The sequence below is a fragment of the Erythrolamprus reginae genome, unplaced genomic scaffold (genome assembly GCF_031021105.1).
Source record: "Erythrolamprus reginae isolate rEryReg1 unplaced genomic scaffold, rEryReg1.hap1 H_46, whole genome shotgun sequence".
Lineage (NCBI taxonomy): Eukaryota > Metazoa > Chordata > Lepidosauria > Squamata > Dipsadidae > Erythrolamprus > Erythrolamprus reginae.
The window spans coordinates 81,549-108,030 of record NW_027248502.1 but is presented as its reverse complement, the minus strand read 5'-3'; the positions used below and the strand labels follow the sequence as shown (position 1 = coordinate 108,030).

At 41.5% G+C, this 26,482-nt stretch overlaps 1 protein-coding gene across 1 annotated transcript; it reads right to left on the bottom strand.

Moving 5' to 3' along the window:
• Window positions 1-818: 818 nt before the first annotated feature.
• Window positions 819-19,988, bottom strand: LOC139155688 (cytochrome P450 2J2-like). The gene is made up of 9 exons (XM_070730929.1): window positions 19,818-19,988; window positions 16,890-17,052; window positions 15,495-15,644; window positions 13,964-14,124; window positions 12,506-12,682; window positions 11,850-11,991; window positions 10,812-10,999; window positions 9,155-9,296; window positions 819-1,003 (listed from the first exon to the last, which is right to left on the bottom strand). Exons 1-9 carry the CDS (start codon window positions 19,986-19,988, stop codon window positions 819-821), a joined length of 1,479 nt encoding a protein of 492 aa, XP_070587030.1.
• Between the last annotated feature and the right edge of the window lie 6,494 nt (window positions 19,989-26,482).

The window sequence follows — 26,482 nt, the reverse complement described above, 5'->3', positions numbered from 1 at the left end:
CCCTGCTCCTGCCCCAAGGACTGTGGATGTGGGGGAGACATCCACATGCTGCAGGTCTGTTTTGCCCCCGGTGGAATCTGAAGATGAAGGCTCCTCTGACCAAGAAGACATGAGTGACAGGGAGGAGGAGAGTGGGCCAGACAGCTCAGAAGGAGATCAATTATCTAGCTCCTCCTTGGATTCAGAACAAGAGTTAATGATACAGCCACGCATGCGGAGAGCGATGCATAGGCAGCAACAACTGAGAGATTATTATCAAAGAAAATGAGGCCACCTGTGGTTGGGTGGGGCTGTGGTCATTAGTGAGGCTGCTATAAAGAGCAGCCTGTGGGTTTGGCCATTGTGGAGGATTATCTGATCGTTGTGTTTCGTGACTGCTTTGCTGACTTTGACATTTTGTGTGCTGATTTTCCCCCGCTTTGAAACTAAACCAGAGCAAAGTGTGTGTCACTTTGTGAAAGAAGGACTGTGAATTGCCTCACAGCTGCAAGCTAAGTATCACAGAACTGATAAGGGACTTGTACCAATTACCAGTTTGTTTGGAGATGAGTGCTCTTTGCTATACCAAAAGAGGGCTTAGGTTAAGTGAATTTTCATTATAAAGAACATTGTTTTGAATTTCCAAACGTTTGTGTGTCTGAAATTTGTACCTGTGAATTTTTGGGAGGAGTCTACCAGAGAGCCTGACAGAACATAAAGTAACCTGTAGAATAAATGTAGGTAGAAGCTCAGATTAAGAGAACAGGCGTAAAGGAAGCATTTACCCATTGAATGTGTATAGTAATTAGTTTAATTCTTTGTGTGTTGTTTTTGTAAGTTTAAAATTTGTGGGGAATAGCACGTATCTTGTAAGGCTGTGGAGGCATTGTGATTTTTACAACAGGTTCTTCATTGAATTCCTTCACTCCTTCAGGTAACTGGAAGCTGAAGGCCCTCAAAATGCTGGTCAGAAAGGTGAAGATCTCAATTCTTGCTAGCTGGGCTCCCAAACACACACGTAGACCTGTAAATGAAAAAAAAAACATATATAAAGGGGATCACTTTCTGTAAGACTCTGAAGACCTATTTATGTCACCAGGCATGGCGTAATCAATATATCCCCTCTCTGACTAGTAAGATTTATGTATGGTCATGATTGTATACTTTTGATTGTTTTAATGATAGTGGGTTTTTAGTTATAGTTTTTAATCATTAGATTTGTATTGCATTGTTTATTGTTGTGAGTCACCCCGAGTCTTCGGAGAGGGGCGGCATACAAGTCTAATAAATTATTATTATTATTATTATTATTATTATTATTATTATTATTATTATTATTATTAATCTGTTCTCCACAGTATACCCAGTTATACATCTCCACCCCATGTCCAGCCAACGAAGCAGTGGAAGTGATGTACCGGTGCCTGGAGGATGTTAGGGCCTGGATGAGCATCAACAAGTTCAAACCCAACCTAGACAACACGGAGTGGCTGTGGATCTTACCTCCCAAGGACAACTCCATCTGTCAGTCCATTACCCTGGGGGGAGAATCACTGGCCCCCTCAGAGAAGGTTCACAACTTGGGCGTCCTCCTCAATCCACAGCTCACATTTGAGAAACATCTTTCAGCTGTGGCGAGGGGGACGTTCGCCCAGGTTCGCCTTGTGCACCAGTTGCGACCCTACTTGGACCGGGAGTCACTGGTCACGGTCACTCATGCCCTCATCACCTCGAGGCTTGACTACTGTAACGCTCTCTACATGGGGCTACCTTTGAAAAGTGTTCGGAAACTTCAGATCGTGCAGAATGCAGCTGCGAGAGCAATCATGGGCTTCCCCAAATATGCCCATGTTACACCAACACTCCACAGTCTGCATTGGTTGCCGATCAGTTTCCGGTCACAATTCAAAGTGTTGGTTATGACCTATAAAGCCCTTCATGGCACCGGACCAGAATATCTCCGGGACCGCCTTCTGCCGCACGAATCCCAGCGACCAGTTAGGTCCCACAGAGTGAATCTTCTCCGGGTCCCGTCAACTAAGCAATGTCGCCTGGCGGGACCCAGGGGAAGAGCCTTCTCTGTGGCGGCCCCGGCCCTCTGGAACCAACTCCCCCCAGAGATTAGAACTGCCCCCACCCTCCTTGCCTTTCGTAAACAACTTAAAATCCACCTCTGCCAGGCATGGGAGAACTGAGATCCTCTTTCCCCCTAGGCCTTTACAATTCTATGCATGGTATGTATGTATGTTTGGTTTTTATATTAAAGGATTTTTAATCATTTCTAATACCAAATTACTATTGTACACTGTTTTATTGTCGCTGTTAGCCACCCCGAATCTCCGGAGAGAGGCCGCATACAAACAAACAAACAAACAAACAAACAAACAAACAAACAAAGGAAATCCACTCAGGGGGATTGAACTGAAGCGGGATTTGTACTAGATCAGGAATGGCCAAGCTTGGCATCACTCATGTCGTGGGTGTCTGTGGCTTAAGCACTCCCAAGCTTGGTTTTTGGCTGTGACAGTCTCCTGCAACCCTCTGCCAGTTAAAATGGAGTTTGGGAAGGCCACACATGGTGTATATGTGTTTGCACATAATTCCTAGTACAGTGAGGGCAAACCTTTTTTTCCTCAGGTGCTGAAAGAGCGTGGGCGCATGTTATCACCTATGCCTGAGTGTCCACACCCATAATTCAATGTCTGGAGACGGGGAAAACAGTTCCCTCCCCCAGAGGCCCTCTGGAGGCAGCAAACAGCCTGTTTCCCAACTTCTGGTGGCCTCAATAGGCTCGTGTTTCACCCTCCCCAGGCTCCAAAGGCTTCCCTGGAGCCAGGGAAGAGTAAAAACACCCTTCTCCATCCCCCCTGGAGGCTCTCTGGAAGCCAAAAATGTCTTCCCAGAGCCTCTGTGCGAGCCAAAAATCAACTAGCTGGCACACACATGCACACTGGAGCTGAGCTAGGGCAACAGTTCATGTGCCACCAGATATGGCTCTGCATACCACCTGGGGCACCCATGCCATAAGTTCACCATCTCTGCCCTAGTAGATTCATGAGAAGCCAGTTTCAAAACCCAAGGTTAAATCTACACAAGGAATTTCCAGAATCGCTGGAAAATTCTCCATTGCCCAAACTTGGCTGATACTGGAACATTGTGTGGCTACTAAGCTATGTAATACATACCCCCAAAATGGTTTGTTTGTTTGTTTGTTTGTTTGTTTCTCTCTGTCTGTCCATCCGTCCGTCTGTCCGTCCGTCTGTCCGTCCATCCGTCCGTCCATCCATCCATCCATCCCCCCATCTATCTATCTATCTGCCTGCCTGCCTGCCTGCCTGCCTGCCTGCCTGCCTGCCTGCCTGCCTGCCTGCCTGCCTGCCTGCCTGCCTGCCTGCCTGCCTGCCTGCCTGCCTGCCTATCTATCTATCTATCTATCTATCTATCTATCTATCTATCTATCTATCTATCTATCTATCTATCATCTATCTATCATCTATCTATCTATCTATCTATCTATCTATCTATCTATCTACCTACCTACCTACCTACCTACCTACCTACCTATCATCTATCTATCTATCTATCTATCTATCTATCTATCTATCTATCTATCTATCATCTATCTATCAATCTATCTATCTATCTATCTATCTATCTATCATCTATCTATCTATCTATCTATCATCTATCTATCTATCATCTATCTATCTATCTATCTATCTATCTATCTATCTATCTATCTATCTATCTATCTATCTATCTACCTACCTATCTACCTATCTACCTATCTACCTATCTACCTATCTACCTATCTACCTATCTACCTATCTACCTATCTACCTATCTACCTATCTACCTATCTACCTATCTACCTATCTACCTATCTACCTATCTACCTATCTACCTACCTACCTACCTACCTATCTATCTATCTATCTACCTATCTACCTACCTACCTACCTATCTACCTATCTACCTATCTACCTATCTACCTATCTACCTATCTACCTATCTACCTACCTACCTACCTATCTATCTATCATCTACCTACCTACCTACCTACCTACCTACCTACCTACCTATCTATCTACCTATCTACCTATCTACCTATCTACCTACCTACCTACCTATCTACCTATCTACCTATCATCTATCTATCATCTATCTATCTATCTATCTATCTATCTATCTATCATCTATCTATCTATCTATCTATCTATCTATCAATCAATCAATCTATCTATCTATCTATCTATCTATCTATCATTTATCTATCTATCTATCTATCTATCTATCTATCATCTATCTATCATCTATCTATCTATCTATCTATCTATCTATCTATCTATCTATCTATCTATCTACCTACCTACCTACCTACCTACCTACCTACCTACCTATCTACCTATCTACCTATTTACCTACCTACCTACCTACCTACCTACCTATCTACCTATCTACCTATCTACCTACCTACCTACCTACCTACCTATCTATCTATCATCTACCTACCTACCTACCTACCTACCTACCTATCTATCTATCTATCTATCTATCTATCCGTTGGATTTATATGCCTCCCCTCTCCAAAGATTCAGGGCGGCTTACAACATATGAAAGAAAAAAAAACCAGAACAGTAGAAGTGTCCAATTAATTTCAACTGACTAATCTAATCTAAAATGCCCAGTTATGTTAAAATTGATTGTTCCCACTCAAATAACACACATACATAACATTCATCAGCAGGGGGATGGAGTCTTAAAGCTCCAGGCCTGGCGGCATAAATGAGTCTTCAGACTCTTGCGGAAGGCGAGGAGGATGGGGGCTGTACGTATCCACCCAACTTGTATTTAGTGTTCTGATTTCCATTGCCAATACGTAGGACAGAACATACCCTGGAGCTGATTCCAGAGGGCCAGAGCCCCCACAGAGAAGGCTCTTCCCCTAGGCCCGCCAAACAACATTGTCCAGTTCAGTGATTTTCAACCTTTTTTGAGCCGCGGCACATTTTTTACATTTACAATACCATGGGGCACATTGAGGGGGGGGGGCACGGTGGGGCGGCTAAAAAAAGTTTGGACAAAAAAGTTCTCTCTCTCTCTCTTCCTCCCTTTCGCTTTATTTCTCTCTCCCTCCCTCTTTCTCTCCCTCTTTTCTCTCTCTCTCTCTCTCTCTCCATCCCTCTCTCTTCCTTCTTTCCTCTTTTTTGCTCTCTTTCTCTCTTCCTCCCTACCTCCCTCTATGTGTTTCTCTCTCCCACCTTCCCTCCCTCTCTCTCTCTCTTGCTTTCTTTCTCTCTCTCTCTTGCTTTCTTTCTTTCTCTCTTGTTTTCTTTCTCTCTTGCTCTTTCTTTATCTCTCTTTCTTTCTCTCTCTCTCGTTTTCTTTCTCTCTCTGAGCTTCGCGGCACACCTGACCATGTCTCGCGGCACATTAGTGTGCCACGGCACACTGGTTGGGAAATACTGGTCTAGTTGACAGGACCTGGAGAAGGCCGACTGTTTAGCCTCTTCTCTCCCAGTATTTAAAGAAATGGGGGAAAAAAAGTCTCTTGTCAATGATAACCGTTAATCTGTTTTAATCATTTGACTTTCACTTTTAACTTTATCAGATTTTACATGGCGCCTTGAGTATTTGTGGCAATGAGCAGTCCATCACCTTCTGCTTTACATTATTTATGGATGTGGTTGTTTTATGGATACTATTCCATGAGGTGAGATTGCAGGAGTCGTAAATGAGTGGATGACTTTCAGATTCTTAACATAGTGGTTTCACTTCCTGCCTGTAATAACCAGGTTGGCTATAGAGGAATGAAAGGAGTGGATACCATGACGCAGTGACAAATGCAAATGGCAATGAGCTGTGATTGAATTTCTGGAACTGTGGGAGGGGCAGGGACAGCAGATAGCAAGCAGATCCTGTCACACCTCACTGCTGACCCCATTTGTGGTATCCTCTCCTTTCATTCCCCCAGGTTTAACCACTCGGTTAAGGACCTCAGTAGACTAATAACAAAAGATTTAAGTGCCAAAGCCCACTGCAACAACATAGCCAAGAAGGCTTCAAGAGTTGTAAACCTAATCCTACGTAGCTTCTGCTCTGGCAATCTCACATTACTAACCAGAGCGTACAAAAGTTTTGCCAGACCCATCCTCGAATACAGCTCATCTGTTTGGAACCCATATCGCATCTGAGACATTAACACCCTTGAAAATGTCCAAAGATACTTCACCAGAAGAGCCCTTCACTCCTCCACTCGAAACAGAATACCCTACGAGACTAGACTTTCAATCCTGGGCCTAGAAAGTTTAGAGCTATGACGCCTTAAACAAGATCTAAGTATTGCCCACAAGATCATATGCTGCAACGTCCTGCCTGTCGGCGACTACTTCAGCTTCAACCACAACAACACAAGAGCACACCACAGATTTATACTTAATATTAACCGCTCCAAACATGACTGTAAAAAATATGACTTCAGTAACCGAGTTATCAAAGCGTGGAACTAATTACCGGACTCCATAGTGTCATCCCCAAACCCCCAACACTTTACCCTTAGATTATCCACGGTTGACCTATCCAGATTCCTAAGAGGTCAGTAAGGGGCGAGTACAAATGCACTAGAGTGCCTTCCGTCCCCTGTCCTATTGCTCTCCTATATCTCCTATACCTTTCTTCTATTCCTATATCTCTCCTTCTATTCTTTCATTGATACGTTCTATTCCTATACCTTCTTTTCTATTATTTCTTAGATATATTTTACTATGAGTATCTCCTCTATAACCTTCATCATGTATTTTACCATGTATACCCACTAAAATCCTCATTGTGTATCGGACTAACTAACTAACTAACTAACTAACTAACTAACTAACTAACTAACTAAACAAACAAATAAATGCCCTTTTCTATCCATACCATCAGTGGAGAAGGATTCATTGGTATACATGAAGTAGCAGACAGGAGTGGAAGAAATTCTGCAGTCATTAAAATGGTGGAGCTTAATGCATTTGGCGCTATAATATATAGCCTAGTAGAAAATTACACACCAATCTCCTGTAAAGTCACCTGTAAAGTCATGGAATCAATTATTAACCAATCCATTGCCCTCCACTTCTAAGAAGCAGTTTGGTTTCAGGAAAAAATTATCCTGTAATCTACAATTCCTACACTGCAGAAACATTTGGACCACACAATTTGACCAAGGTAAAGCAATAGACACAATTTATATAACTTCTGCAAAGCCTTTGATTCAGTGGTACATGACAAACTGCTGTTAAAACTAAACTCTTATGGTATTTCTGGATCACTGCTCAAGTGGATCGCTGTGTTTCTATCGAACAGACAACAAGCAGTCAAAATAGGAAGCATCTTATCAAACCAGCACCAATTAATAGCTGTGTCCCCATGGCAACATTTTAGGACCCACACTCTTTCTGCTTTGCATAAATGACCTTTGCAATCATATTATAAATAGCTGCGTCCTCTTCGCTGATGATGTAAAACTATTTAACACCATTGGCAATGCTATTGCCCTACAAAGTGACGTTGACTAACAACTAACAAATGTTCTGTCCTACATATTGGCAATGGAAATCAGAACACTAAATACAAGTTGGGTGGATACGTCCTTGTAGATGACCCTCACTCTGTCAAGGACCTAGGAGTACTCATCTCAAATGATCTAAGCCCCAGAGCTCATTGTAACAGCATTGCCAAAAAAAGGCATTAAGAGTTATTAACCTAATCTTGTGAAGCTTTTTCTTTGGTAATATTGTAGTGCAAACTAGGGCATACAAAACCTTTGCCAGTCCAATTCTTGAATACAGCTCATTTGTCTGAAATCCACACTGCATATTGGGCATTAATACAATTGAGCGGGTTCAGAGGCATTTCATGGGAAGAATTCTCCACTCCTCTGCTTACAATGCCACCAGGCTCAAAATTTTGGGCTTGGACAACCTGGAACTATGCCGCTTATGATCTGACATAAGAATAGTACCCAAAATTGTCTGCTATCATATCCTACCTGTCAATGACTACTTCAGCTTCAACCTCAACAATACTCCGGCAAATAATAGATACAAACTCAACGTAAACTGCTCCAATCTCAATTGCAGGAAATATGACTCCACAACAGAATGCTCAATGCCTGGAATGCTCTACCTAACTCTGTTGTTACATCCTCTAACCTTCATAGCTTTAACCTTAAACTGTCTATCGTGGACCTCACCCCATTCCTAAGAGGTCCATACAGGGGATCTGCATAAGCACACCAGCTGCCTACTTTTCCTATTCTACTCTCTCCATTTATTTGTACTCATTCCTTGTCATGTCCATGTTTATACTTGCACATTTATCCAACAATCTACAAAATAAATAAAGTAAAAATAAATAAAGAACTCAGTGGCCCAGTTCCATGAGTAAGAAGCTAGTAGAATTAATTAATTAATAAAACTAGTACAGTGGTACCTCTACCTACAAATGCCTCTACTTACGAACTTTCCTAGATAAGAACAGGAGGTTAAAGATTTTTTTTTGCCTCTTCTCAAGAACCATTTTCCAGTTATAAACCCGAGCCTTCGAAACTGTAACCAGAAAAGGGAGGGAGAAGTCTCTGTGGGGCCTCTCTAGGAATCTCCTGAGAGGAAACAAGGCCGGAAAAGGCAGGGAGAAGCCTCCATGGGGCCTCTCTAGGAATCTCCTGGGAGGAAACAGGGCCTCCACCCTCCCTGTGGTTTTCCCAATCGCACACATTATTTACTTTTACATTGATTCCTATGGGAAAGATTGCTTCGTCTTACAAACTTTTCTATTTAAGAACCTGGTCATGGAATGAATTAAGTTCGTAAGTAGAGATACCACTGTATTTCTTTGTACATTACAATTTATTGTTTAAGGCTGGGGGGTCAAACTCGCACTGTCACATTATTGTCACATGATGTATTGTGATTCCCCCCCTTTTCACTAAACTGGGGGTGGCCAGTGTGGGACACATCCGGCCTGCGGACCGCAACTTTGACACCTCTGGTCTAAGGAGAATTTTGGACCCTTACTTTTGAAACTAGAGGGAATTATGAATGCTGGGTTGTTTATTCAGATGTTGATAACCTCAGAACAACTCAGGGATGAGGGTGTTTGTTTCTTATCAGCTGTTTTGGACTCTTGGATTTACCTGTTCCAAATGACAGAAACTCTTCCCGTTCAACGAACTTCCCATCCTTGTCTAAAAAGTGATTTGGGTAGAATTCTTTAGGTTTCTCCCATTGTTCAGGATCTTGAAGAACAGAACGCAAGTCTGGGACAATAAAAGTCCCCTGTTAAAGGAAGAAGAAAAAGAGATAAGTAGGCAGAGCAGTTTAATAAAGGAAACAGACAGAAAAGTGTAAAAAATATTAATGAAACATTTGCTCATAGTTTGCCTTTATGGATACATAGCTGTCTAAAAAACAGAGATACTTCACCAGAAGAGCCCTGCATTCCTCCTCCCGTAACAGAATACCATATGAAACTAGACTTTCAATCCTGGGCCTAGAAAGCTTAGAACTAAGACGCCTTAAACATGATCTAAGTATTGCCCACAAGATTATATGCTGCAATGTCCTGCCTGTCAACGACTACTTCAGCTTCAACCACAACAACACAAGAGCACATAATAGATTCAAGCTCAATATTAACCGCTCCAAATGTGACTGTAGAAAATACGACTTTAGTAATAGAGTTGTTGAAGTGTGGAACTGATTACCGGACTCTGTAGTATCATCCCCTAACCCCCAACATTTTACCCTTAGACTGTCCATGGTTGACATTTCCAGATTCCTAAGAGGTCAGTAAGGGGCAGGCATGGATTTTTCAGCATTGCGTGGTGACACCGCATAGCCATGCGGCATGGGAGAAAGTGAACTGGCAGTGAGGCAAGTTAGAACCCACCCCTGGTCATAAGGGCAAATGCCTGTGGGGATGCTATAATTACTGTAACTTTGAAACTGGGTTTGGTGGAGGGTCTGTGTTGTAGTTGGATCACAGCCAGATCTTTGGGTCCATCCAAGCATCGGAGACCTGTGTGGCTATCGGAGGATTCAGACAGTGAGGGGGAAGGAGAGGTGGAAGCTGGAGAGATAGAGGTGGAGGTCTCTGGATTGCCCATGGAACTCCCAGCTAGGGTCTTGTCTGGGTTGGATGAGCAGAGGGTGAATAATGATACAATCCTGAATGTATGTGTGCAAAGGATAAGGGGGAGACAGGAACAGTTGCACAGATGCAGGAGAAGATTTTGATCACAGTTGAGAGTCATAGGGAATTCTGCAGCATGAATAAAAGGGGAGGTTTTGTGGGAATATTCTTTGCAGGAGTTATTGTTCGTGGTTTAACAGAGAAAGAGAAACAGATCAGGAGTTTTCTCTAAACCAACATCCTTGCTTCCTTGGAGAAACCCAGCCTTTGGACAAATGTTTTCTGAAAGACTGTAGCTATTGCAAAAAAGAGGAACTACATTTGCTTCAGCCCAGTTCGTAGACATTATTTACAAACCTTGGGGTGTGGATAGGGATTGGACATTCGTTATTGGCCTTGAAGATAACCCAGACTTTTTGGCAGGAAACAGACATATATTTTTTTGCCGTGATTGCAGCTCTCAGCCAATTTGTCAATGCAATATATTTTGGTGTTTCTGAAACTCCAGTCTGTGTGTTTGACAGCCGCTCAGCTGTCATACCAGGAAGATTAGTTGAAACTTTGAACAGTTCTTAAGTGACCGTAAGTTGAGGACTACCTGTTTTCTGCTTTTCCTTCTATGTTGGAGTGCTGGAATGCATCCTGACCATGTTTCTCACCTTTGGAATATGGTATCCCCTCATCTTCACGTCCTGTTTACTCTGCCTGGGGACCCCAAATAGCAAGGCATATTTAAAACGTTGCATTTCATGAATCACAGCATTGGTATAAGGCAGATTCTTCCGATCCTGGTAGGATATTGACCTTGAGAAGCCAAACACATCTTCAATCTCCTTCTTGATTTTCTCTAGGAAAAAAGTGATGGAAACCGAAGTTTTAGTTCAGTATTGTGGTTCACTTATTTATTTCCTAATATTACTCCTCAGCAGTACTGTAGTACTGCCTTTTAGGCATTAAATGTAATCCCATTCTCCTCTTGAGTGTCATGTACTGTTTAAAAATGTATTATTTTATTTGTTTGTTTTGTCAGGTATGGTATTGTTGGTGTTGTGGTTAGCTCTGGCCCAGCTCCTGCCCCAAGGACTGTGGATGTGGGGGAGACATCCACATGCTGCAGGCCTGTTTTGCCCCTGGTGGAATCTGCTGATGAAGGCTCCTCTGACCAAGAAGACATGAGTGACAGGGAGGAAGAGAGTGTGGCAGACAGCTCAGAAGGAGATCAATTATCTAGCTCCTCCTTGGATTCAGAACAAGAGTTAATGATACAGCCACGCATGCGGAGAGCGATGCATAGGCAACAACAACTGAGATTATTATCAAAGAAAATGAGGCCACCTGTGGTTGGGTGGGGCTGTGGTCATTAGTGAGGCTGCTATAAAGAGCAGCCTGTGGGTTTGGCCATTGTGGAGGATTATCTGATCGTTGTGTTTCATGACTGCTTTCCTGACTTTGACTTTTTGTGTGCTGATTTTTCCCCGCTTTGAAACTAAACCAGAGCAAAGTTTGCGTCACTTTGTGAAAGAAGAAGGACCGTGAATTGCAATCACAGCTGCAAGCTAAGTATCACAGAACTGTTTGGAGACCAGTGCTCTTTATCATTCAATAACCATTGATATTTCAAATAATTCTCAATGATTCCTGTGTGTTTTAGACCCTGAGAGTGGCCCTGGTTCCCACGGTCCAGATTTCTCTCTCACCTTGGATATCAGGATAAGTTGCCAACAGGATCAGTGCCCACTTCATAGAAACAAAGGATGTGTCTGTTCCAGCACCAAAAAAATCGAAAATACACTGACACAGGTTTTCTTCATCGTAGGTAGAGTTGGGGTCATTCTTACTCTGAGGTTTGAAATGCAAAAGTGAAATTTACAATGAATTCTATGCAGCGTTTCTGTGTTTATATTAGCAAATCTAATATAAAAGTCTAAAATAACAATTTTACATTAAAAACCTAAAAACCCATTATATAAAAAAGCATACATACAAACATACCATACATAAAACTGCATAGGCAGGGGGAGATATCTCAGTTCCCCCATGCTTGACGACAGAGGTGGGTTTTAAGGAGTTTACGAAAGGCAAGGAGGGTGGGGGCAGTTCTAATCTCTGGAGGGAGCTTATTCCAGAGGGCCGGGGCCGCCACAGAGAAGGCTCTTCCCCTGGGTCCCGCCAAACGACATTGTCTAGTAGACGGGAACCGGAGGAGACCAACTCTGTGGGACCTAACTGGTCGCTGGGATCCGTGCGGCAGAAGGCGGTCTCGTAGGTATCCTGGTCCGGTGCCATGAAGTATACAGTAACAAGTAGCTCTCTGGTTCCCTTACCCATGTATTGAAGTACAATAAACTCATACCTTCTCCATCTCAAGAAGATAGTAATCAATGAAATCTTGTGGCTCGTGGACTGAGCCGGATTCCTTGTGTTTCTGTATTTCTTGCTTTGCAAAGGAAAGGATCCAGGCTATAGAACCCAGGGCTTTCCTGTGGGGGCCTGGGAGGTAGTTCATTAATGCGGGGGACAAATCATACACCTAATAGAAAAAGAAGAGGAAAAGTTACTTATTTCCCATAACAATTAGGGAAGACTCTCAGCAGCTGAGAGTAACAGACAACAATGATTAATCAAGCAAAATAAATAAATAAACAGATTAAAACATGGTAAACAATATGTTGGGGTTGGATCACAGCCAGCTCCTCTGATCAGTGTTCCCTCTAATTTTTTGGGGGGTGGGTGGGCGGAAAAGTATAGTGTCTGAGCGGCAGTCCCTTCGGGACTGGGGGCACAGAAATAACAAACAAACAAACAAACAAATGAAAAACCCACCCTGTTTTGCCTCCGAGAATTTCAAAATAAAATACTGTACTGTGTGTCTATAACAGTGAGCTCATAATAGGGCAACTCTATCAATATCAAAATGCCACTTAAATAGTTGAGCTAGTTTCAAACTAGATTTTGATTTTCTTTCTCTCTTCCTTACTCCCATTCTTTTTCTTTCTCTTTTCCTTCCTCTCTTTTTTCTCTCTGTTTCTCTCTCTTCCTCTCTTCCACTCTCTCTCCTTCCCTCTCACTCTTTCCCTCTCGGCTTCTGGGCAGGTTTGGAAAACTCTGAGTTGATGATGATTTTTAAGTGAGCGATTGCTCACTGCTCAGCTTAGAGGGAACTATGCCTCTGATAATGGATTTTGAACCAGAGGAGCCGGGTCCGTCCGAGCATCAGAAACCTGTGTGGCTATCGGAGGATTCAGACAGTGAGGGGGAAGTTTTGGGAGAGATAGAGGTGGAGGCCGCTGCAATGCTTATGGGACCCCAATTAGGGCCTTGTCTGAGTTGGATGAAGAGGGAGTGATTAATGATCCAATCCTGAATGTGCGTGTGCGAAGGATTAGGGAGAGACAGGAGCAGTTGCACAGACTCTGGAGGGGATCTGGATCACCGCTGTGAGTAATAGAAAACTCTGCAGCGTGCATTAAAAAGGGAAGGTTTGTGGGAGTGTTATTTGCAGGAGTTATCGTTCATGGTTTAACAGAGAAAGAGAAACAGATCCAGAGTTTCCTCTAAACCAACACCCCTGCTTTCTTGGAGAAACCCAGTCTTTGGAAAATTGCTTTATGAAAGACTGTAGCTATTGCAAAAATAGTGAGTACAACTTACTTCAGCCCAGTTCGGAGACATTATTTACAACCCTTGGGATTTTTGGGACATTTGTTAGTGGCCAAGGTTGGGAAACACTGCCTTACACGACCATGAAAATGGGGATGGAAATACATGTTTGAAGGGAGTTTTGTCTCTCTTGTCTACAGAAATGACTCACCATATGGAAAAAGCCACCAGTGAATTTCACAATAGTATCAAGGGCTTGAATTAACTTCTGGAAGGTTTCATCTTCAGCAGCAAACTGACGTCCAAAACTCAAAGAACATATGACATTAGAAACTGCATTTAGTACCGGAAATGAAGGGTCAAATGGCTGTTCTGCAAATGAAGATATTTTATAATGAATGTTTAGGGAACAGAACTTCTAAGGGGAGGAAGGAAAAAAATTTGGAATATTTTAATGATATGGGTTTTTAGATGTCTTTTTAAAGTATTGGATTTGTTACATTGTTTATCACTGTTGTGAGCCACTCCGAGTCTCCGGAGAGGGGCGGCATACCAATCTAAATAATAATAATAATAATAATAATAATAATAATAATAATAATAATAATAATAATAGTCATTGCTGTTGTTGTTGTTGTTATTATTAATAATATTATTATTATTAATTGTTTGAAAAATAGAAAAAAATAGAAAAATTAATTTAATTGTAGAATGTACAGAAATGAGTAAACTAACCATGGATCTGAAAGAGAGAAAGGAAACAGGGTACTATAAAATTTGGGATAGATGGTACGATTGGCTCGAAAAGAAAAAAGAAAAAGAAAATTAATGTGTGAATTAGGATAAGAATGAAATGTCATAAAAATGTGATAAGAAAGGGAAAAAAGAGGTCTGTGAAAATATTTACTGACCCCTCGCCTCCTGGACATAAACTGTTTCAACTCCTACCCTCAAAACGTCGCTATAGAGCACTGCCCATCAAGACCACTAGACACAAGAACAGTTTTTTCCTGAAATTCCCTCAACACTGTCAAACTATTTACTATGTCTGCATTACTATTACTACTAGTTTTTTCTCATCATTCCTCCCACTAATGACTGTATGACTGAAACTTGTTGCTTGTATCCGTAATGTTTTTATTAATATTGATTGTTTCCTCATTGCTTATTTGTCTCCTATAATCATTAAGTGTTGTACCTCACGATTCTTGACACTTGAATATTTTCTTTTATGTACACTGAGAGCATATGCACCAAAGACAAATTTCTTGTGTGCCCAGTCACACTTGGCCAATAAAGAATTCTATTCTATTCTATTCTGTTCTATTCTATTCTATTCTATTCTATGTGATAGATGTAACCTTAAATCTTAACAGTTGTAAGATAATGTACATAATAGTATATAATTATTGGATAATAGTTAATAGTGTATATAATGAATAAGTAAAGATTAAAAATGTTTAGGTATAAAACAATAGCCATAAGTAAATTGATAGGAAAATATAGAATTGAAGGAGAATTCCGATAATGTAAAGCTGTGTTAGTGGAATCATATTTTATGTATGTGTGATTTATATGTTTGTCTTCCACGTTGTTTTGCTTGAACAATTGCAATAAAAATGATTTTAAAAAAGAAGAAAAATAAAATTTAAATACACAGGTTTTTATTCAAAACGCTCAGAATGGAAACGATTTCTGCAGATACGGAACTTGAGCCATTGTCATTATCCCAAATGATTTACCTTTTGTTTGTCTAAAGGCATCTACCAATGTCTGAGCAATGTCGTCTATTTTATGCTCAATGCTTTTCTTCCCTAGTCCCAGCTTCCGCAGAGAAGTGATTCCAATGTGTCGCTGCTGTTTCCAGGTGTGGCCATTGGAAAGGATAATTCCTGTGGGCATCAGCAGACAGTGACCAGGGATTCCTTATAACATTCATGTTAAAATATGCTTAGGTCTAGTTGTGGGCCAGGCATCTCTCTTGATTTCAGGTGGAAATATCAAATCACAAGCAATGGTTAATTTCTCTAGTCAATAATAACTTAATTTGTGGATTTACTTTTCATAAACCAACTGAAATAAGAGTTCAGGTCCCCCCCCCTCTATAATATTTTGTTGAATATATTAGTTACGTGGGATTATTTCAAGGCATACACGTACGTTTGAATTTGTAAAACAAATGGAAGTAGTTTCCAGGATGGACAGGTCATCAATGAAGGTAAATCAATCATATATTTAAATGGTCAATATAAAATTAGTCCCTTTAGGTGTATTGGCCCTCCATTCTCCCCACCCCACTCTCCATTATTCCTACATACTTTTCTCCTCTTTTTTCTGCCCTCTTTTTTTGTAAAAATATTTTTTTTATTTTTATGTGAAAGGACCGCCCTTTGCTTGCAGTGCTGCTGCGGCGTCCTTTTTCTCGTAAAAATAACAATGTTTATTTTTAATTGAAGACCTCTCTTTGAAGGAGCTGGGGAATCCCTCCCACAAAGAGATTCCGGGGGGCGGAGTTTCCATGGAATCCAGGAAGTGATCACCTTGGTGTCCTTAGCAACCTGCCGGTGACGTCAAAGCTCTGAACGCCGAACGCAACCCCAAACTTTGCCTGAAGTTTCAAAAAATTTCGGGTTCGTGTTCGGCATACCGAACACCGCAAAATTCGGTACAGGCCAGAATTGTGCAAGTTCGGTTCGCCCATCACTATCTATGTATTACACTTATAGTGTTGTATAGAGTTTTTATATAATGGGTTTTTAACTGTTTTTAGTATTGGATTATTGTTATATACTGTTTTATTACTGTTGTTAGCCGCCCCGAGTCTGCGGAGAGGGGCGGCATACAAATCCAATAAATAAATAAATGAATGAATGAATGAATGAATAAATAAATAAATAAAAACTGTGGGTAATATTAATGGTTAGTGCTGTATGTATGTTTGCTTTACCTGGATATGTATGTAGCTGACCGTTTACTGATTATTGGCTGAATAACCACCACTGCCACATATACTCTGTTTTAAGTTTGGTATTCCACATTGGTTATAAGCCCAGTGTCGAATGCTAACAAATAATATCACCACAAATTATAATAGTGCGATGGTTATTGAGATACAACTATTTACAATTTGCACCTACCTTTTCCTTTTCCTAAAGCAGTCAAGAAAGGATCATCTGGTCGATCAGAAAACTCTTCGGAGAATTTGGTCATTTCTTCTTTCACAGCTTTGTATCCAGACAGTACTACCACATAGTAAGGTCCGAGCCACATGGAGTATATATTCCCATAGTGTTTTACATGCTGCGAAGTGAAACAAAAATGAGAAATGTTACAGTCAAATAAAACAGGGTATGTGCAGCTAATATATTACAATATATTATAGTATAACAAACAAACAAATTAATAAAAACAAACAAACAAATCTAATGATCTACTGCCAGAGTCCACTGTAACAACATTGCAAAAATAGCATTAAGAATTGTTAACCTCGTCTTGTGTAGCTTCTTCTCTGATAATATTGTATCACTTGATTGTATCACTATCACTTGATTCCATTCCTCATCATGCAAGAATGTTGCCGTAGGTCAGTGTTTCTCATATAGTGGGGTGGGCTTCCCTGGGGGGGGCATGGAGTGATGTCGGGGGTGGGGGTGCATGACCCTGGGGAATTTGCTCTTTTTTTGCACAGGGAGTTGGGGTTTTTTGCACCGAACAATAGCACACAGCACAGAGCACGAGACATGAAGTGCAAAGCCTTAAGAGCAGACCTGGGCAAGTGGCGGCCCGGGGGCCATATGTGGCCCGCCCACTGTCTGTGATCGGTTCTGCAGAGTATGGTTCAACCAGGAAGGAGAAATAAGGGAGGAAGAAAGGAAGGAGAAATGGAGGGAGGGAGGAAGGAAGGAAGGAGAAATGGAAGGAAGAAGGAAGGAGGGAGGAAGGAAGGAAGGAAAGAGAAATGGAGGGAACAAGGAAGGAAGGAGAAATGGAGGAAGGAAGGAAGGAAGGAAGGAAAGAAGGAGAAATGGAGGGAGGGAGGAAGGAGAAATGGAGGGAGGAAGGAAGAAGAAATGGAGGGAGGGAGGGAGGAAGAAAGGAAGGAGAAATGGAGGGAACAAGGAAGGAAGGAAAGAAGGAGAAATGGAGGGAACAAGGAAGGAAGGAAAAAAGGAGGGAGGGAACAAGGAAGGAAGGAAGGAGAAATGGAGGGAGGGAACAAGGAAGGAAGGAAGGAGAAATATATAATATAATATATAATTATATATATAATTATATATAATTATATAATTATATATATATAATATGTAATATGTAATATGTAATATGTAATATGTAATATGTAATATGTAATATGTAATATGTAATATGTAATATGTAATATGTAATATGTAATATGTAATATGTAATATGTAATATAATTATAATTTATAATTATAATATAATTAACTCAGTTCTACCAAATAATATACGGTATTGGGTAGGACGGAGTTAATTATATTAGTCTGGCCCTCTAAAACCATCCCAATTTCTCATGCGGCCCCATGGCAAAATTCATTGCCCACCCCTGCCTAAGAGACACCATGGAAAAATATTTAACAGGGAGAGACACAGGCAATGAGACAAACATAAGTCTCCCAAAAGCTAAAATGAGGAAATATGAGGAAGTGTATTTACCGCTTGGCTTCAATGTGACTACGGTGGGAGATGAGGAAAGACCAGTATGTTTACTGTGTCTAAAAATGTTAGCAGAGGCCAGCATAGATACAGCCAAATACACATTACATCCCAATCACCCTAATAAGCTGCTTGAATTTTTTCAGCGAAAATGTGCTGAATATTGCAAACAATCATCCCAGCGGAGAGTTGGGTGTGTGTGTTTACTTCTTCCTGGGCGGGGGTGGGTGGGTAACAGAAAATAATTAAGAAACACTGCCTTAGGTTAATATCAATTAGGATAATAAAATCCACAATTAACCCTAACCGCTCCAAACTTGACTGTGAAAAATATGACTTTAGCAACCGAGTTGTCGAAGCGTGGAACTCATTACCTGACTCAGTAGTGTCAACCCCTAACCCCAAACATTTTTCCCTTAGACTCTCCACGATTGACCTCTCCAGGTTCCTTAGGGCAATGATTTTCAACCTTTTTTGAGCCGCGGCACATTTTTTACATTTACAAAACCATGGGGCACATTGAGTGGGGAGGGGGGGCGGCTAAAAAAAGTTTGGACAAAAAAATTTCCCTCTCTCTTTTCCTCTCTTTCGCTCTATTTCTCTCTCCCTCCCTCTTTCTCTTCCTTCCTCTTTTTCTCTCTCTCTCCATCCCTTTCTTTCTCTTCCTTCCTTCCTTTTTTTTGCTCTCTTTCTCTCTCCCTCCCTACCTCCCTGTCTTTCTCTCTCCCACCTTCCCTCCCTCTTTCTCTCTCTCTTTCTTTCTTTCTCTCTCTCTCTTGCTCTCTCTCTTGCTTGCTTTCTCTCTCTTGTTCTCTTTCTCTCTCTCTTGTTCTCTTTCTCTTTCTCTTGCTTTCTTTCTCTCTCTCTCTCTCGTTCTTTCTTTTTCTCTCCCTTTCTTTCTTTCTATCTCTCTCTTGCTTTCTTTCTCTCTTGTTTTTTCTCTCTCTCTCTTGCTTGCTTGCTTTCTCTCTCTTGTTCTTTCTTTTTCTCTTTCTCTCTCTCTCTCTTTCTTTCTTTCTCTCTCTCTTGTTTTTTTTCTCTCTGAGCTTTGCGGCACACCTGACCATGTCTCACGGCACACTAGTGTGCCGTGGCACACTGGTTGAAGAACACTGCCTTACAGGTCAGTAAGGGGCATGCATAAGTGCACCAGTGTGCCTTCCATCCCCTGTCCAATTGTCTCTCCTTATCTCATTTATCTTTTCTTCCTTTCGGATATGTTCCCCTATACTTTTATATCTTTTCTTCTATTCTTTTCTTTATTTATACAATTATATATTCTCTTCAATGTGTATTATGTATTGGACAAAATAAATAAATAAAATTATGCCACAAAGAAAATAATTAAAATTACGGTTTTGCCGACTGGTTGATTATTTAAAATTAAATACCTTAAGCAAAACATCTCCTTGAAGCCCAATCCCATTTGCCAACAAAGTCCCGAGGAAAGGAAGAGCCACAGGACCAGGAGGCAAATATCTTCGGGTCCAAAATTGTCTCAGGAAGAAGAGAATCAGGAGAACAAGCAGCAAAACAAACAAAATTATCCCTATGGCCAACATTGTCCTTCTTCAACTTTCTCTCTGGTGCTTCCAAGTCGATCTCGAGGTGATATGTGTGCAATGCTTTTGGCTTTTCTTCCTGGTTCATCGATTGGAAAATAATAGCCATGCGTCTTTCGATGATCCGTGTAATTAGGGCTGGTATTTGGTCAACAAGTGATTGCCCCATTCATTCTCACACCTCTGGCCATGTGCCACTTAAGTAACAAAGGAAGAGAGGTTGGGGGTTTTTTTTTAAACGAAGGACATGAGGTCAGAGCAACAGCAGTTGGAGAAAGAAAGTCACTTCTCCACTCGAAACAGAATATTTATTTATTATTTATTTATTTATTCTTTGTCCAATATACAATACATATGAAAGAGAATAGACATTAAGTAATATATATAATGATAGAAAGTAAAAAGAAGAGAAGTAGATGGGAGAGAGAGAATATATATGATATAAGAGATAAGGAGAGAATATATATGATATATATATATATATATATATATATATATATATATATATATATATATATATGTTTTCGTAGATTTTCACGGGTACAGGTATGGCGGTCTTGGTATATTCGGGTTTCTTCCCGTGTAGGATTTGGAAATTTCTGGCTGGAGAGGTCAATCGTGGAGAGTCTAAGGGAAAAGTGTTGGGGGTTGGGAGTTGACACTATTGAGTCCGGTAATGAGTTCCACGCTTCAACAACTCGATTGTTAAAGTCATATTTTTTACAGTCAAGTTTGGAGCGGTTAAGATTAAGTTTGAATCTGTTGTGTGCTCTTGTGTTGTTACGGTTGAAGCTGAAGTAGTCGCTGACCGGAAGGACGTTGCAGCATATGATTATTATTTATTATTTATTTATTATTATTTATTCTTTGTCCAATATACAATACATATGGAAGAGAATAGACATTAAGTAATATATATAACGATAGAAAGTAAAAAGAAGAGAAGTAGATGGGAGGGAAAATAGACTAACAATCCTGGGCCTAGAAAGCCTAGAACTACGGCGCCTAAAACATGATTTGAGTATTGCCCACAAGATCATATGCTGCAATGTCCTACCGGTCAATGACTACTTCAGCTTCAACCGCAACAACACAACTCCCCCCAGAGATTAGAATAGCCCCCACCCTTCTTGCCTTTCATGAGCTTCTTAAAACCCACCTCTGTCGTCAGGCATGGGGGAACTGAGATATTCTTTCCCCCTAGGCTTCTACAATTTATGTATGGTATGTTTGTGTGTATGATTGGTTTTAAAATAAGGGTTTTTAGCTGTTTTAGTATTGGATTGTCGCATGTTGTTTTTACCACTGTTGTTAGCCGCCCCGAGTCTACGGAGAGGGGCGGCATACAAATCCAATAAAACTAAACTAAACTAAACTAAACAAGAGCATGCAACAGATTCAAACTTAATACGAACCGCTCCAAACTTGACTGTAAAAAATATGATTTCAACAATCAAGTTATCGAAGCGTGGAACTCATTACCAGACTCAATTGTGTCAACCCCTAACCCCCAACACTTCTCCCTTATACTCTCCACGATTGACCTCTCCAGATTCCTAAGAGGTCAGTAAAGGGCATACATAAGTGCACTGGAGTGCCTTTCGTCCCCTGTCCAATTGTCTTTCCTTTCTTTCACCTATCTTATACAGTGGTAGCTCAAGATACGAACCCCTCGTCTTACGAACAACTCGTGATACGAACCCGGGGTTCAGAAAAATTTTGCCTCTTCTTACGAACTTTTTTCGAGTTATGAACCGGCGTTCGGAGACTGCTGGGAAGCCGCGTGGCTGTTTTAAAAGGTGACAGCCGGGCGGCGGGGCTTCCCAGAAGCCTCCTGAACGCCAGTTCGTAATTCGAACAAAGTTCGTAAGAAGAGGCAAAATTTTTCTGAACCCCGGGTTCGGTTCGGGAGGTTGCTGGGAAGCCCCCCAGCCCGGCTGTCACCTTTTAAAACAGCCGCGCGGCTTCCCAGCTGTCTCCCGAAGCCGAACGCGGAAGTTCGGCTTTGGCGTTCGGCTTCGGGAGACAGCTGGGAAGCGGCGCGGCTGTTTTAAAAGGTCGCAGCTGGCCTGGGGGGCTTCCCAGCACCCCCTGAACCCGGGTTTGGGGGGGTGCTGGGAAGCCCCCCAGGCCGGCTGCGACCTTTTAAAACAGCCGCGCCGCTTCCCAGCTGTCTCCTGAAGCCGAATGCGGAGGTTCGGCTTTGGCGTTCGGGTTCAGGAGACACTGGGAAGCGGCGCGGCTGTTTTAAAAGTTCGCAGCCGGCCTGGGGGTGCTGGGAAGCCCCCCAGGCTGGCTGCGACCTTTTAAAACAGCCGCGCCGCTTCCCAGCTGTCTACGAACGCCGAACGTGGAAGTTCGGCTTTGGCGTTCGGCTTTGGGATACAGCTGGGAAGCGGCGCGGCTTTTTAAAAAGGGGCTGGGAAGCCCCCCAGGCCGGCTGTCACCTTTTAAAACAGCCGCGCGGCTTCCCAGCAGTCGCCGAAAGCCGTTTTTTTTGCGGGGGTTTTTTGGTTGCACGGATTAATTGACTTTACATTGTTTCCTATGGGAAACAATGTTTCGTCTTACGAACCTTTCGTCTTACGAACCTCCTCCTTGCACCAATTAAGTTCGTATCATGAGGTATTACTGTATATTCTCTTCCTTTCATATATCCTCTCCCCTAAGTCCACTTTCACCCTCTTTTATATTATCACATGTCTATTTTTCTTCCTATGTATTTGTGTATTGGACAAATGAATAAATAAAAATAAATAAAATAAAATAAAATATATTGTATACCATCTAGAGCAGTAGTTCTCAATCTGGGGATCGGAACCCCTTTGGGGATCGATTGACCATTTCACAGGGGTTGCCTGAGACCCTGGGAAAAGACAAATTTCCCCTGGCAATTAGGAACTAAAGCTTCTATTCTGACATCTTGGAACATATTTTTACAATCTGACCAATCAGGCGTTTACAATGAGGCCGTCCCTCTGACCTTCCTGCCAATCAGCTCAAAGCTCTGTTGGGAGAATTGGCGCTAGACTTATGGTTGGGGGTCACCACAACACGAGGAACTGTATTAAGGGGTCGCAGCCTTAGAAAGGTTGAAAATCACTGATCTAGAGCCACTTTGGTGAATGAGGCAGTTTATAAATGAAGTATACATCAAGTTGTAAGCAACTGTGTTCTCCTTGCCAATGATATTTAACTATTTAATACCACCGACAACGCTGCTACCCTTCAACCACAGCAACACATGAGCACACAACACAAACGAGCCAGGGTGGTGGAGCAGGTAGAGTGCTGTACTGCAGGCCACTGAAGCTGACTTGTAGATCTGAAGGTCAGCGGTTCAAATCTCATCACCGGCTCAAGGTTGACTCAGCCTTCCATCCTTCCGAGGTGGGTAAAATGAGGACCCGGATTATGGGGGCAATAGCCTAGCTCTGTTTTTTTTAAAAAAGTGCTGTTGCTAACATGTTGTAAGCCGCCCTGAATCTAAGGAGAAGGGCAGCATAAAAATTGAATAAATAAATAAATAACTTAAAGTAAACTGCTCACAATTTGACTGCAGGAAATACGACTTTAGTAACCGAGTAGTTGATGCATGGAACTCACTACCAGACTTTGTAGTATCATCACCTAACCCCCAAAACTTTACCCTTAGACTATCCACTGTTGACCTCTCCCGATTCCTAAGAGGTCAGTAAGGGGCGTGCGTAAGTGCACCTGTGTGCCTTCTGTCTCCTGTCCCAATGTTCCTTTTTACTAGTGTCATGCATATAAATATTATTATATCTTTGTATACCACCAATATGTACTTGACAAAACAAACAAGCAAATAAAAATAAATAAAAGGTCCTTGACCATGTAGCAGAATGGTCTAACAACTGGCAACTTCAAATCTCAACCAGCAAATGCTCTGTCCTATACATTGGTAAAAAGAATCAGAATACTAAATATACACTTGGAGGAAAAGAACTTGTTGATGACCCTCACTCTGGCAAAGACCTTGGAGTACTCATATCCAATGATCTAAGTCCTAAAGCCCACTGTAACAGCATTGCCAAAAGGGCATTAAGAGTTGTCAATCTAATCTTACACAGCTTTTTCTCTAGTAACTTCGAACTGCTAACCAGATATTTCAAAACATTTGTCAGACCAATTCTAGAATACAGCTCACCCGCACTGCATATCGGACATTAATATAATTGAGTGTGTCCAGAAATATTTCACAAGAAGAGTCCTTCACTCCTTCCCCTGCAACAAAATACCTTACTCCACCGGACTTGAAATACTGAAATTAGACAATTTACAACTATGTCGCCTCCAAACTGATCTAACTATAGTTCACAAAATCATATACCAATATGTCCTTCCTGTTAAAGACTACTTCACCTTTAACCGCAACAATACATGAGCACATAACAGATTCAAACTAAATTTAAACTGTTCCAAACTAAACTGCAGAAAATATGACTTCAAAAATAGAGTGATGTAAATGTGAAAAATAAACTCCAATCACTCTTTCAGTAATAACAAATGCAAAGTAGAGCCAAGGAAATATATATATATAAACTAGTAAATTTTCGAACCCCCCGCAATGGGTGGTGGTGGTGATGGGGGTTCTTTTTTCGGTCAGGTGATGGGCACATCCACTGTGCACTGTTTTATGTTTGTTTTTTATGTAACCATATTTACAAAATCAATAAAAATATATATATTTTAAAAAAGCAATAGAGTGACCAGCGCCTGGATTTCTCTACCTGACTCCGTGGTTTCTTCCCCTAATCCCCAAATCCTCAACCTTAGATTGTGTACCGTTGACCTTTCCCCTTCTCTTAGAGGTCTGTAAGGGGCGTGCACCATTGTGCCTTACCATCAACTAGCAAATGCTCTGTCCTACACATTGGGAAGAAGAATCTGAACTCCAAATACAAACTGAATAATCAAATTATCACAGATAATCCCCAGTCAGTTAAAGACCTTGGTGTACTAATAACAAAAGATTTAAGTGCCAAAGCCCACTGCAACAATATAGCCAAGAAGGCTTCAAGAGTTGTAAACCTAATCCTACGTAGCTTCTGCTCTGGCAATCTCACACTACTTACCAGAGCTTACAAAAGTTTTGCCAGACCCATCCTCGAATACAGCTCATCTGTTTGGAACCCATATCACACCTCAGACATTAACACCCTTGAAAATGTCCAAAGATACTTCACCAGAAGAGCCCTTCACTCCTCCACTCGAAATAGAATACCATATGAGACTAGACTTTCAATCCTGGGCCTAGAAAGTTTAGAACTAAGACGCCTTAAACAAGATCTAAGTATTGCCCACAAGATCATATGCTGCAACGTCCTGCTTGTCGGCGACTACTTCAGCTTCAACCACAACAACACAAGAGCACACAACAGATTTAAACTTAATATTAACCGCTCTAAACTTGACTGTAAAAAATATGACTTCAGTAACCGAGTTGTCGAAGCGTGGAACTCATTACCGGACTCCATAGTGTCTTCCCCAAACCCCCAACACTTTACCCCTAGATTATCTACGGTTGACCTATCCAGATTCCTAAGAGGTCAGTAAGGGGTGAGTACAAGTGCACTAGAGTGCCTTCCGTCCCCTGTCCTATTGCTCTCCTATATCTCCTATGCCTTTCTTCTATTCCTATATCTCTTCTTCTATTCTTTCATTGATATGTTCTATTACTTTATCTTCTTTTCTATTATTTCTTAGATATATTTTACTATGAGTATCTCCTCTATAACCTTCATCATGTATTTTACTATGTGTATATAGATATATACCCACTAAAACCCTCATTGTGTATTGGACAAAATAAATAAATGAAAAAATAAATAAATCCCTGTCCTACTGTCATATTGTCTTCTTTTATCATTACTTCCTGTTGTGGTTGGCTCTGGGCCAGCTCCTGCCCCAAGGACTGTGGGGGTGGATGTGGGTGAATCCTCCCAGTGTCAAAGACCTGTTTTGCTGCCGACTGCTTCAGACAGTGAAGCATCGTCGGAAGCAGGGAGTGACGGTGAAATGGGACCCTCAGAGGGGGTCGTGGAAGGCAGCCCATTAGGAAGCAATTCATCCTCCTCATCTTCGCTGGACTCTGATGAAAAAGCATTTATTGACCTATGTAGGCGAATGGCCATGAATAGGAAAGCGCAGCTACATAGATATTATGAGAGATAAGAGATTTCACCTGTGGTTGGGTGTGGTTCAACTAATTAGGGCCGCTGTTAAATGGGCATCGTGCCGGCCTCTCAGTGTGGAAGATTATCTGTTCGTGATAGTGGATGTGACTTTACTCTCCGGATTTTCCAAGGACTCTGTGTTTTGATATCAGGATTCTGAACTTCAACCATAGTCAAACGTGAGTTTGTTTGTTTTTTCAATGTATTCAAGTCTGTTTGCTTTGAGGGTGAGCCCTTTGACTACCAAAAGGGTGTTTTTGCTTCTATTTTTCTTTGGATAAAGACATTATTCTT